Source organism: Pyricularia oryzae, chromosome 3, assembly GCF_000002495.2.
Source record: "Pyricularia oryzae 70-15 chromosome 3, whole genome shotgun sequence".
NCBI lineage: Eukaryota > Fungi > Ascomycota > Sordariomycetes > Magnaporthales > Pyriculariaceae > Pyricularia > Pyricularia oryzae.
The window spans coordinates 4,793,195-4,806,719 of NC_017849.1; the positions used below are offsets into that span (position 1 = coordinate 4,793,195).

Below are 13,525 nucleotides of genomic sequence, written 5' to 3' on the forward strand. Positions count from 1 at the left end.
TTCGCATTTCGGTCGTAACTTGACTTCGGGGTTGAATTGATATTCATGAAATCACAATACCACCCCGGAAGCGTAAGTCAATATTTAACATTAATTTTGATGGTTCACTATAAGATACAGAGTCTCAAGAGTAAACCACGCCACAAAGTAAACGTTCTAACCTCTCCTATCTTAAAAGGCGTTTTCCGTTCCGTCTGAATCCCGAACAAATATAACTATGCACAAGAAGGAAATAAAAAGAAAAGAAAGGAAATGTGAACTAAAACAGGTAAAATGCCCAGATTCAGTACAGAATCCGACACAAAATGGTAGAAATTGAGATGACCCTCATCCAAGTGGTGAGGTAAAAAGTATCCAATGCGCAGTCACTGAGTGATAAATTGCGGCAGCTATTAATCAACATATGAAAGTGATTACAGGTATACGGCAGTGTATCCATGGGTCAGAAATGAAGTTTAACAAAGTAAAATGGCCAGAGGCCAGCGGGAGATGGGTTGGGCTTGCTTTACCGCGCCACTCCGACCTCCAAGGCCTTTTCTCTCTCGGCTGCCGTCCTCCTGGCAGCAATGCCCGTGATGCGGGTCCAGTCCTCCCACTCTTTGGATATTTCCATCAGCACGCCGCCCATGACGGACGCGCTCGCCATGAGTCCGTGGCCTTCGCCCTCAAGCACCCGGACCTCACACCTGCGCATCGTCTTGCCCAGCCACAGCACGTTGTCGAGCGGCACACGTGTATCCCTGGTCCCGTGGTGTATGATCACTGGTCGAGTAATGTCGACGTATCGGAACCCGATAGTGTTCCTCCTCTCGAGACAAACGAGCAAATCCACCGCCGGGTTAGCCCCGGTCGTTGCAAGCTCCCAAATCGCATGCGTCAACCGTGTGTCGTACGTCGCCTGCCTCTCCTTGTCTGCAATGGCAGACGCGGCTGCCGCCAGTACCGCAGCTTCCCTGGCTGCCGCATTACGCTGTGATGCCACAGAGGAGGACTTCCTGTGTGCCCCTCCATCAACCGAGCCCGCCATGGGCGAAGGCTTAAAGAAGTCCATGTCTCCAGTAGCCGGAATGTCACCCCGCACAAGACCAGAAATCCCATCGTCGTCATGCAAATGGTTTTCTTTGTTGCTGTCCGAGGCCCCGGGCGGTAGAAGCGGGCTGACATTTTGGTGCTGCTGGGCCTGTGATCTTGCAGCGGCCTCCTTTTCCCTGTCCTTGGCGACGTTTTGCCCATTCTTACGCTTTTTGCGTGGCGTCTTTGGGAGGCTGGAAGTGATACTGCTGCTCGTCGCCGTCATGAATGAACTATTGGCCGCCTTGAGGAATGGCGTAGGCAGCGCCCTGAGGATGCGCTGAGACGTTGGAATCGCGTTGCTTGGCGGTAGGGGCGTCTGTGCCGATGCACCAAAGACTGACATCTGAGACGGCGGGATCCAGGGGGCCAGGAGATGGATCCGACCCCTGATGTGCTGAGGCATTCGCAGCGCTGTGGCGAGCGCGTAGATGGCACCAGCCGAGTGTGCCAGGATAGAGAACTTGGTGATCTTTAGCGCTTGGCAAATTGCATATACGTCATCTAATTTTCTTCAGTTAGTAAGGCAGTTTCGATCCAATGTCCAACAGTCCAATCCAATGGGTAGGCATGCTTACCTGGCCAACTGAGAGGTGTAGCGGTGCCGTCTTGATACGGTTCACTATCGCCGACGCCGGGTCTGTCAGGGGTGATAAGTCTCAACTTGAGTGTCAAGGCGAGCTCATCATAGAAAGCCGTGATGTATCTTGTGAGGCCCATTCCCACACAGCAAAAGACGGCGCTGCCCTCACTGTCGCCCACCTCGGAGAAGGAGATGACACGGCCAGTCTGCGGGTGCTTGATCTTTTGTGACAGTCTCGGCGAGCATAGATACGACTCCACCGCATCATCGATACTATCTGCGCTGGGTGGGCGCTCGTATCCAATGTGATTCGCATCAGCCGTTGGCGATTGCGCTCCCTCATGCTTCGACAAACGTCGCAGTCGGCTGCTTGATCGCTTCGCGCGCCCGTTTTCAGTTGACTCGCGCCGGGATCCTCTCTTATCCACGCTCAAGCTTCGTTCTCTACGGCGTCGTTGTGCAATGGCGGGCGACGGGGCACCCTCCTCGATATCAACGTCGTATGAAAGAGTGCGACTGTGAAGTCGTGGACGGTCATCCGGCGGGCGAGAAACTGACCTTGACCGAGAGCGAGCTCGCGGACGCTCCGGAAGTGCAGCCATTTTCGAGTAGAGTAGGTAGACGTCAGTCTCCGATTCGGGCTGGGGTGGAGTTGCCGTTTCCTGAGCCCTGCGTCCAGTCCTTGACGTTGAGCGTGCTCTTGAAAGGCTGTGGCTACGTTCTTCGACCTCAGGAATTGCTTTTGTGGCTTGGCTATCACGATTCGCGGTTGCGGATCGGCGAGTAGATGATCTTTGTTTGGAACCTGTCTTGCGTAGACTCGAGTTTCTGTCGGGTATGGCCCGCGGTGACCCCACAGCCGGCGATTCGGTTGATGTTCGCTCGCTATTAGGCGAGAACACGGGAGGAACCACAGCCTCGGATGGGCTGGTGGACTCTTCGTTGATCGGTATTTGGGCCAGGAAGTGATCCTGGTGAGGAGACACGGGATTGCTCTTGGTTCCAAGGCTTCGGTCCCCGCTTGCTGTGCTGGAACTGTTTCGCTTCTTGTCCTCCTTGTCCTGTAGCCGTTCACGGCTGCTCATGTACATCAATCCCCTTTGCGACCGACCCTGCTTTTTCCCCCAGCTGTCGAATGAACCAGTATATGACTTTCGCCTCTTTAGATCAGGAATAGGAGGAATCTCCCCTGGTTCCACGGAGAGGTTGCCAATGCTCTGGGTGTCGGCATCGCGCGAGGTATGCGACCCCCTGGAAGACGGCCGTGACGCGCTGCGGGACCCGCCCAGAAGCGACTTGACTCCTCCGTTGTGGTCTCTTTGTGGGGATTTCGGGGCCGTCAGGGCAGAGAAGCCCGAGGGCGGCTTTGCCGTGCGGATCACGGGCGGGCAGGCCGCAAGGTCATCGAGGCTAACGTCTTGTGCAGCAGCAACCTCGCGCTTTGGTGAGCTGTAGGCTCCGTACTCGACGCCAAAGGACCCGTTGGTGGGAGACTTTGGAGCCGGTGAGGGTAACGGGGATGTCGAAGCCGGTCGCCGGTCACTTGAGGGAGAGGTGGGTTTGGAAACAACGTCGAGACTGGTGATGAGTGAGGATATGACGTCGGCACCCAATGCGCTCGAGGGGGGTTGCTGGGCACGGCGACTTGGAGAAGCGTGTCGAGTGGTGCGAGTGTTCGAGGGCAAATGAAAGTCGTGCGTCTCGTGTCGTCGCGAGGTGTGTTGTCGAGAGGACGATTGGCGCGGAAGAGGAGGAACCACCTGTGAATCCATCATGTCGAGGAAGGAGGTCAAAGCCAGCTAGATAGGTAGATAGGTGTTCCTAGCCTGAATCCCAGACCTCGGAGACAAGGCAGCCGCAGCGACGAGGCTGGTCGTCGCAGGGCAGTGGGTGGGCAATGCTTGTGTGCTACTTTGGTTTCTTTGCTTGTCAGGCCAAGTGCCAATGTGCGACGTGCAGATTCTGGCACAACTAGAACGTCTGTGCCTCTGCGTAGCGCCTGCAGGGCAAAGAACAAGAAAAACTGGGATCAGCCCCTTATCCGTGTGCTGCGGTCAGTTGCTGCCTTGGTGCAGGAAGTGCGTGTGGGGAGGCTGAACGACTGTTGAGTATCGAATCTCAGCATGGACCCAGAAGTGATTCTCAAACAGTGGCGTTCCAAAAGATCGTCAAAGCGAGTCGGAAACAATAAGATACTGAGAACGAGTTCAGACGATCGAAATGTGTGCACAGGCGACGCACTTGAACAGTTCGTTTTGGTGAGAGCCTAAACCAATACTGTTTTCCGACAGGCGTCAGGCTGGGTCAGTGGAGGGAAGACATGCGCCGTCCTTTTTGAACTTTCTGGACCTTGAGCTGGGAGGGTCGGCGCAATTATCGCTAGCCTTTTTGTTTTGTTTTGGTTTATTTTTTTTCCTCTCCTCTCCTTTGCAAAGAAAAAGGGTCGGGAACTAGCTGTCGCAGCCCGGTCAAAAGGGTGTGGAGTTCAAATTTTCAGACGAGGTCTTCTAGATGTTCAGTAAAACCGTCAGAGACCCTGACCATGCTCGTCGTCCGTTAAAACTTGTGTTGAATGTTTTTCTGATTGATTAATTAATTGGTAAAGATCCCGATCCATCCCTACATCGTGGTATTGCCATCGCTCAACATTGGCTTAGCTCGGGGTGGAACGCGGTACCGTCCTAGGTTCATAGATTAGACCAGGGGCCACCTATAATATGATTGGCCGAGCCCACTGACACGCCCAATCTCGCTGCCCCAGTGGCGCTAAGTCTCTCTGGAACAGGATTCGCCCTAGAACCCGGACGGACATTTGATGAATGGTTTGTGAAGTGAAGAAGCACACGACAAAAAGCAAGGAATCAGGGGTATAAGGAAGAAAGAAACCCAAAGGATCAAGATCTCACTCACGACCGTTTCTTTTCGAGCTTGTAAATGCCGCTCAAGAGGGGTCACATACCTTGGGTACCTTATTCAATTGATTCAACTGTCAGGTACCCGTTACCTGTACAAGGCGAGTTAGGCAAGTTATGGTTCCATCCGAGGCCACTGCGACCGGGCCAGCCGGCGGACCCCCGCAATTACCACAAGAAGCTTCCTTCCATCACGACCTGCACATGCACATGCACATGCACACGCCTGCGTCCGCCCGTCCAAACCCTCTTTTTTTTTTTTTTTTTTTTTTTTTTGTGGCTAAGCGATCTGAATCTGGAAGTGACCGATATGCGAGAGCGAACGTTAATAGGCTAGTTGATCAGAAAGTTATGAAGACAAACATCGGGCAGTTTACTTTTTCTCCTTTTTTCCGTGGTTTGTTTCCTTTTCTTTTTCTGTTCATCCCTCTTCTTAATTAGCTACCTAGGTATCTCTACTACCAAAACGTTCAGAACTTTAGTCGTATGATCTTTTCACCTTATTTACACTTTTGTAGACTCAAGTTTGCTGCCCAATCGTGACAGCTGCTATAGAAACAAGGCTACAGCAGGTAGATCCCTTCCTTGTACAATAGGCTTTACCATAGTACCTAGGTATGTACATGTATATGCACAGACAGACATGGGAATAGAGTGCATGCGACAGTGCTGGCCATGCCCAACAGCCCGATCGACACTTTTTAAAACGCCCAATTCCAGATGATTTAAAGCCGAATAAACCTACAGCAAAGAATGAAAGCCAGCGACGTGCACACAAACGAGGTTTCGCCAGACGCATGACAGCCATCGCGCCATCAAGCCATCAAGCCATCAAGCCATTATTCATTGGCCTTAGCCGCATGCAGATTGCAACGGGTTGCTGGCCGGGAAATCCATGAATGACCCTGCGCGAACTTGTTTCCTTGTTCAGTCTGCTCGAAACGGTTGGTCTATATTATCAGACTTTGACTTGTTGGTATTATAACAAAACAACTTAGAATAGAGCACCACACCTACAACTCATTTATAATTAGGCGCCCATATGAAAAGGGTCATTAAGACTGTGGGGATTTACTGGAGGTTCTGGTGGATGACCAGTCCCCAAAAAGGTAACGAGCTTGTCAATTAGTGGGGTGTATTTGCTGTCAGTGCAAAAATATGTCTGTGTGTATCCCTACTGGGAAGGCACTAAAACGGCAGAGTGAGCCCGAGTCAATAACACAGCGTATACTGCATGCAGTAGGTAAGGATGAGGATTAAAAGTAGGGCAGATTGGGGCAGACAAGCCCAGCTGAAGCTCCAACTTTTCGACGTTGCAACAGATATGGAAACAAACAGTCTGGAACTAGATTCGGCAACTAATCACAAAGCACATCATCACCACCCCGACAGGTTGCAAAAGGATGCGATCGACCAAGATCCTACGACCACACTATGATGAATATGTGATAGTAAACCACGCGACTACTTTATATCATTCCAAAGCGCTTGAGAAGGGTTTTTTTTTTTTTTTTTTTTTTTTGGATTTACTGGATGGATTTAGGATGTAAAGAATGTAGAGAATGTATCTCACCCCCTTGCCTTGGCTGATCTCTACCTTTATAGCAAGCAAGACTTCAGCACCCGTGTCCTTTTATCATTTATTCGACTCGGCAGCATCTTCATTATGCTTCCGGTCGCAGGTGTGAGGCTCTGATACAAACCCACCAGCTAGCTGTTCACTCCACCTCGCTTCTCGACAGGTTTTAAGTCGTCATACGCCACGCGAGCTTTGACGTTATATGGGGAGGTCCCGCCAGGCTGATCACTTGCTAACTGCCTACGACCTACTGATACTACTCGAGGGCATCCTCAGCTGGGGCAGCTGAGCTTTTGCGACAAGCGCACAGAGAGTCGGTGTGTGACACGATCCGTTTCCTAGGAAATCCCTGACTTGTGGAGAGAAGCGAGAGACGCATACGATTAAAGATTAAGAAAACAAAAAAACAGATTAATTAACAGATTAACAGATTAGGGCGGTTTTGCGCCGAAAGTGTGGAGAAGCTGATATTTTTTCTGGACTACTGCGAAGCTTGACATGTCAGAAAGCTCACCGGAACGAAAAGGAGGGGGAGTTTTTTTTTTTTTTTTTTTTTTTTTCAGATCGTTCGTTATATTTCTTCGTCCGATTCAGGCAGCGCAAGCAACGTCGGTCAAGGACCGGCCCACTGCGCTTTTGCGTGACGCATCCCTACAACCAGAGGCAAACGGTTGCGGTTCTATCTGGGGTGTTGAATTACCGGATGCCTTTTTTTTTTGTCTCTCATTTGAGCGGAAGTTGGCAACAACATCGGCCGGTGCAAGAGAATTTTCCTCAATTACTGTAAAGGGATAATGTAAAAGGATAAGACTTTTCAAAGCATGATGTCGATTACACTTTCTGAACCGAGGTTCCGTGCTTCACCCAGCGAGTCAACGAGTCGCGCCAGCGCGTGGACGTGGACGTTATCTCTCAAAGTCGGCCAGAATGTGATGTGGCGGCGAGGCCTGCATTTGCTTTGGTGAGGCTCACTCGGAAGCAACGGACTCGCTGTTTACAACCTACAGATTCCGTACTAAAGGAGCATGATACGCTTTCCATCAAATTCGGCGTATCCTTCTACTGAAATGAGGAGGGTCATGTTGGCTCATATTCGACGCTAACAAGGGGAAAAAAAGTCGCCGAATCCGGAAGCAGAGACCATTAACATTTGTTCGATTCGGAACAACATTCCAATGACGGTCCTTCGGCCAGATTGGAAAATATTACGTTTCTCGCTGGTCAAAATGATCACCTCATTGTTATCTACGGCTTAGCGAATGACCGCGCAGCCTAGGCGACGACAAACCATATTTGAAGCGGCAGTGTTCTGATTGTCAGTCTGCCTTCGGGGCAGCCAAAACCGATGGATGTCCAAAGGTGTGCATCTGCCGCACCTGGATGCATCCGGTTTTATTCTATATCCCGCAAGCTCATTTGTTCCCAGGGCGGCCTCGATGGCTTGGACTGTGTTGCCGGAAGCGGCATACCGTCAATGGAATAGAAGAGATTGAATGCTTGCTTTGTTTCCTGCCCGAACCAGAACATGAATGCGGAGATCATTAATCGTATTGTCGATGATTTTGGGTGGTCATTACGCCTTGTATAAGACAATTAAAGCAACTCTTTAGTCGATGGCATGGAGGAGACACAAATACTTCGAAACCCAAGAACTATAAGCGCCAGGCATAGCATACACATAATTCCACAAGGTCAAGACCAAAAAGCCCTTCTGCCTGATGCCTCACAATCAGAGCTCGTCCAACTTCGACAGCCTAATGGTGGCGCAGTACCTTGCTGGGCGTGATTACCAACGCACCTTCCCAAGCAAGCACGGTTCTGATCATGGCCGCTCGTTGGGGAAACCTCCCAACATCTACATCGTCCAAGGTCCAGCAAGGATCGAGACCGGGCCAGTGAAGCCTCGAACCAAATCACAGGCATGGTGGCTCCCGTTGAGCCTTGCATCATGCCTCCTGATGCTTTGGATTGGCTACTCTCTCGGCCCCCAGCAGCAGCACGCCCCCTACAAAAGCCAGCCAGGCATCGTCAATGCTGTCGAGTCCACGCCTGTCGGCCAGGAAAGCTCAAAAAGCTATTATGTCGCTCCTCACCCACCGGTCTTTGACGTGTTTCCGACGGTGTCCTACCCGGACGGCGTGGCGATGGACACGTCCACGCTGATTGGCGATACCAAGACGGTCCTCGGCGAGGACCTACTCTCCTCGCTGGAGGAACTGGGCTTCAAACTGAACCCGAGCAAAACCTATCCGGAAAAGGAGGCCGCAAAACTGCCCGAGCAACTGAGGCACCTCGGCCAGCTGACGGACCTCTCCCTCAAGCGCTCGCTTCTCCGCACGCAGTGGCTGCAGACCCAGTGCCGCATCACACCCTCGAGCCGCTGGATCACCGAGGCGGAGCAGTACCGCAACAGCACGGGTCGCTACGAACCGCTCCCCTGGTGGTGCGTCTCGCGCCACCTGCCCCTCGAGGCCTGCCTGGACGCTGCGACCAAGGCGCACCTGGACATCGAGGCGCGGCTGTGGACGCTAGGCAGCTCGCTGATCCAAGCCTCGAGCGACATGACTATCGTGGTGGACGACAGCGCGCGCACCAAGCTGGACCGGACGATCGCGGACGCGCGGGAGGAGGCGTGCGGGCAGGCGGACCGGCTCTCGCGGCTGTTTGACAGACTGGTGGGCGGCATCGCTGTCTGGCGGGAGCGGCACCAGGGGCCTGAGCACAAGACGTTGCGCATCGCGCCCTCGGCCGGGCACACCGGATGGGACGGCGTCCCGAACGCGTGGTACATCACGGCCCACGACGAGACCGATCTCCAGACGAGGGGTGCCGATCTGCGCGTCAAGGTCGAGGACCTCGACGAGCTGCAGACCAAGGGGTCGGGCATTGCCGCGAGGGGTCGGAAGACGTGCTCGTCTGCACAAAAGGTGGAGGAGCAGCTCGCGGTGGCGCTCGGGGAAAAGATCCCAGCGTATCGCAAGTTTTTGGAGGCCGAGATCAGGATGGTGGGCGAGTGGCAGCAGAGGCTCAGGGAGGAGGGCCACGGCGGCTTTCAGGGGCCCGCCGGGATTGAGCTTGCTAATTGGTACGAGGCCCAGATTGGTATCTCAACTACGAGGTGGGAGAAGGCTATTGAGGCTTTCCGCTGAGGGCTGTGATGATGAATTTGTCTTTTTGAGTTGGTTTGTTGGGTATAGTTTTTAATTCTATGGCATTGGGTACTATCCCTAGGCGTTGGGATGGACTGGGTCTGTACAGGAGTTATGGGATGGAGTCTAATGAAGCAACCTTATGTACCCTGTAATGCTTTGTCAGTGTTGTCAGCATTGGAGCACCAGCCAGATATTCGTTCCAAAGACCCAAGCCACAAGCCCAGATAACCCCCTTTTTTGAGATCTATCCACCCTCACAGACCCCTCTCACCAGATCCAGTCGCTGACGGCGGCTAGTTTCCACGGAGCAGTGCAAGTCAGCATAGCACTCCCCATGAAATTGTGGCACACCAAGACCGAAGCATCCCTAAACACGCTCCGATTCTCGGCAGGCATGTACCGGCTCAGCAGGAGATAGACGGGCACAATGTTGTACACCAGGTAGAGCACCTTGATGGTGCAGACCGCCACACCGCTCGCCATGGACCGGGGCGACTCGGGGTTGGTCAGGATGCCGTTGACCATGATGCAGACGATGGCGCTCCACAGCCAAAACGGCAGCAGGGCGAGCGTGTAGACGGCCCATTCGTGCCGGGGCGTGCTGCGCAGCGGCCCGACGGACGTGAGCAGCCCCGGCCTGCGGTACTCGGTCAGGACCATGATGCAGTTCAGCGCGAAGGCGGCGAGGAAGATGGGGAGGTATCGCCTGGTGATGGCCATGACGGTTTGCGGGTCAGGCTCGCTTTGTTCTGCCGCGCGGGCTGGGGGTTGCCGCTGCGGCTCTACGGTTTGGTGGTGGTGATGGCGGTGTCGATGACGGTGATGAGGCATTGTGGTGGCTTTGTGGTAGGTGACAATATTGTAGAGAGTCAGGGGGGCAAAACTGTTTGACGAGGATAAAGTCCCTTTGTTTAGATAGACTATAGTGTTCAAGAGTGTATGTATGTGTTCTATGTTGAGAGGTCAAACAGAAACAGATCAAGGCAGTTGGTGTCCCTTAAATAACTGGAGGCCCATCCAAAGTCTACACCGGATTTATGTTTAATTCGAGAAAAGACCAGCAGAGTGGATGTCCCATCCCTGACGCTTCTAGCTGTTTGTTAGATGTACTAGACATGCACCATTGTTTCTTGGACTATATGTAGTCTCAATCTTTGAGCTATTAGCACAACGACCAACAGCACACTTTTATTGGTTGGCGATGCTGGCAGAAGCGGCAAGCTACTGTCGAAAGACAAATGTTTCCACTGACGCTCCTTTGGGACACCCTTCTTGTTTCATGTCACGAAGAACTTCATCGCCTACGATAGACGGTGTCATGATGTATAGAATACGTCGGGCTTTGAAGAGCGGAATACCAACCCACAAACAAAACCCTACGATGTTCCACGGGCACCATAGACTCATGGCAGGAGATGAAAAGATAGCTAGGTATAGTTTAACTCTCAAAAAACTCTCTGATATACTGGAGGTAGAAAGACGCTCACTCTTGGACGTCTATCTTCCATCTGCTGAGCTCAGGCTGTCATGCGGCTCAAATGAGACCAAATCCCGAGTTCCAAAAGTCAATACCAGCTCCATTCTTCCTGTCCATTAACCTTGCTACCAGTCTTCCTTAGCAACCGCCATTTTCTTGGCGTGAAAAAGGGTGACAAACGTCACCGCGTCCAAAGCTGCTTGGAAGTGCTTAAAGATGCTCCTTCAGTCGCTAGAGATGTCCAGATGGGCGCTTCCAACCTCTGAGCCTTGGCAAAAGACCTTGAAAGTCAGCAACCCGGCAGCGTCGCCCATGCGAATGACCATCGTCAAGTGGGCTTGATACCGGCGCGTTCCGTCGGGCTCAATCTTGCATTGCAGCTGGCTGGTGTCCAAATCTTCAAGATCGTATGTGATGGAACCAACCTTTTCCGCATCTACCCAATGTTAGTCAGAGTGGCATAACACCCAGTTATCCTTTAAAGGCTGTAACACTTACCGGTGCATTCAATCGTCTCGGGCGGAGAATCCGCACCACAAGAATATAGATCGAGCCTATATGAGTTATGATCATCTCCTGTCCATGACGACGTGAATCTGTGTTGAATCTCCGTCTGTTCAGTCACAACTGACCCCTGCTGTTGTATAAGTGGATGCTTGCTGATAGGGACAGTAAATTCCGCGAATGCAACAGGCGTACCTTGTCTACCTTCCATGTCAGAAAACCGGTGAGGTACTCTTTGCCAGTAAAGAGAGACATGTAAGTTCTACGCAAAGACGTATTGAAGCCGTTATGGTGGCTGCATTCGTAAGGATGGGAAAAACTAACGCCATAATGGCGGCGACATTTGCGCTGTTTCACAATCTCTCCCTCGAGGCCCCTGATGACGGCGCCCCGAGCTATAGCCGACCAGCTGTGAAATGTCAGCAAGCACTCTCAAGCTTGTTGCAAAAAGGGTAAAGTCGTTTGTGTTTATTGCTCGACTTACGCATCCTTCATAGGCGTAGCCAGAGTCGCGTTCCTATCCTCCAGAAAAGCCTCGAGTCTCTCGCACAAGTAAGGCGATGAGGCAAAGCCGCCCACCAGGATGACCTTCATTCTTTTGCCCTCCACGTCCTCCTTCACGTCCTCTTGGGCTTTAGTGATTTGATCGCCAAGAAGGCCGCAAATATTGTCAATGACAGGATCGAAGAGATTCTTCATATCATCAGCGCTCAAAAGGACCGCGTCCAAGTCTGCATCGTAATGATTGCTGGCGATCGCCTCTGCCGGCACATTTCGCATCTTGAGGGGGATGCGGCTGGGGCGCTTCTTGGCCCTTGCAAGGCTGAAACCCTTCTTGAAGTTCTCCAACGTGGACATAAAATAGCTGCCAAGGCCCGTACAACGACCATCAAGACTTGTGAAGGCATCCCCGAACCGTTCTACCATCAGCTTGTATATGTTGCGATCGATGGTTGTCGAACCACACTTGGCACCTAAATTTGGGTCAGCTGTTTGTCTCTCACAACTGACTTTTGTGACATACCAATGCCCACTAGCAGCTCCTCGAGCTCCAATGTTGGTTTGGTCGACAGAACATTGTAAGTGGTGATGTCCTGGTGTAATGCATGTGTATGTTAGTACTTACAGAAAAATAAAATAGATGATAGATATATCGTTAGTTTGATCAAGGAACCACTTACTACTGTACCGCCGCCACAGTCGCAGATGAGAACATGATCTCCAACCTACAAATTCTCAGTTATAGCTTGACTAGTGTGCACGATGTCATGGCTGTAGCAAAATCTCACCTGGACGAGATCGTCAACTTTTGAAATAGTAGCTTTCAGTGCTGCCAGCGCTGCGGCCTCGGGCTCGGCAATGATAAACATTCGGTCACCCGGGTGACTAGCAAAGCCTGCGTCCTTGGCTGCTCTTTGGGTAAGAAGTTTGGCCTTGTCAGACCAGGTTGCGGGTACGGTCAGCCAGACGTCGACAGGATATCGCAGCTGGGAGGCCAGTCTCCCATTCCCAAAGGTTCGATTAAGTCTTTCTTGGCACGTCTGGTACAGACCGCGAAGGTAGTCAGTGGTTACATCCTTGGCGGACTTGTCAGCAGGGAGGCACATAAGCCCTTCTGACCGCCCCAGCTTGAGCTCAGGATCATCATACTCCGAGGATAGTGCGGTCCCATCAAGAAGAAGCTTGAACCAGCTGTAGGAGCGGTATCCAGCTTCGACCTCATATCCAGTCACATCCGAAGTCAAGGCGTCGTTCTCGCTATTGCCCGTGTTCTCCCTAGCGTATGCAATACGTGACGGTGTTTTCACATGGTGTTCGCCAGCTTGTTCACAGCTACCGGGCCAAGCTGTGAATGTGTAAATCTCCCCGAGATCAGTCGTGTTGCTGGTGGCGAAGCAAATGGCTGGGTCTGTAAGCTTGGTTGCCGAGAACCTCGAGCAGTATAGCGCAAGAATTAGGACATACCTGAGAAAGTCGTTCCAAAATCAAGCCCCAGAATCAGTCTCACCTGCTTGTAGGCTTCGCGCCTTGACATGGTGAGAAGTTACCTATCAAGGCAGTCGAGTTGAAAGTGAGACGAGGGTGAAGAACCCGGGAGAAAGTAAAAGTTTGTGTGATATGGGGGTGAAATGCGACCAACCGGCGTCCAAGCTGACGTCTCTGGCAAAGACAAAAGATTTACTTTGTGTGACGGAACGGCACGAACTGTTTGACGACAACCTTTTTGCGCTTTTGAAGCATTAGACT

At 52.1% G+C, this 13,525-nt stretch overlaps 4 protein-coding genes across 4 annotated transcripts; 1 reads left to right on the plus strand and 3 right to left on the minus strand.

The window, feature by feature from the left end:
• Positions 1-71: 71 nt before the first annotated feature.
• MGG_05160 (hydrolase) lies at positions 72-4,310 on the minus strand. Its single transcript, XM_003712647.1, has 2 exons — positions 1,650-4,310; positions 72-1,575 (listed from the first exon to the last, which is right to left on the minus strand). The coding sequence occupies exons 1-2, from the start codon at positions 3,427-3,429 to the stop codon at positions 506-508; spliced, it is 2,850 nt and encodes a 949-aa protein (XP_003712695.1). The 5' UTR covers positions 3,430-4,310; the 3' UTR covers positions 72-505.
• A 2,831-nt stretch (positions 4,311-7,141) lies between these two features.
• Positions 7,142-9,294, plus strand: MGG_05161 (uncharacterized protein; the record flags this gene model as incomplete). The annotated part of the gene is made up of 1 exon (XM_003712648.1): positions 7,142-9,294. The coding sequence occupies exon 1, from the start codon at positions 7,864-7,866 to the stop codon at positions 9,292-9,294; it is 1,431 nt and encodes a 476-aa protein (XP_003712696.1). The 5' UTR covers positions 7,142-7,863.
• Positions 9,295-9,564: 270 nt separating this feature from the next.
• MGG_05162 (uncharacterized protein) lies at positions 9,565-10,128 on the minus strand (the record flags this gene model as incomplete). The annotated part of the gene is made up of 1 exon (XM_003712649.1): positions 9,565-10,128. One exon carries the CDS (start codon positions 10,126-10,128, stop codon positions 9,565-9,567), a length of 564 nt encoding a protein of 187 aa, XP_003712697.1.
• Positions 10,129-10,998: 870 nt separating this feature from the next.
• On the minus strand, positions 10,999-13,313 carry MGG_05163 (uncharacterized protein; the record flags this gene model as incomplete). Its single annotated transcript, XM_003712650.1, has 8 exons — positions 10,999-11,210; positions 11,273-11,408; positions 11,474-11,687; positions 11,763-12,252; positions 12,303-12,372; positions 12,460-12,504; positions 12,568-13,187; positions 13,244-13,313. 8 exons carry the CDS (start codon positions 13,311-13,313, stop codon positions 10,999-11,001), a joined length of 1,857 nt encoding a protein of 618 aa, XP_003712698.1.
• Between the last annotated feature and the right edge of the window lie 212 nt (positions 13,314-13,525).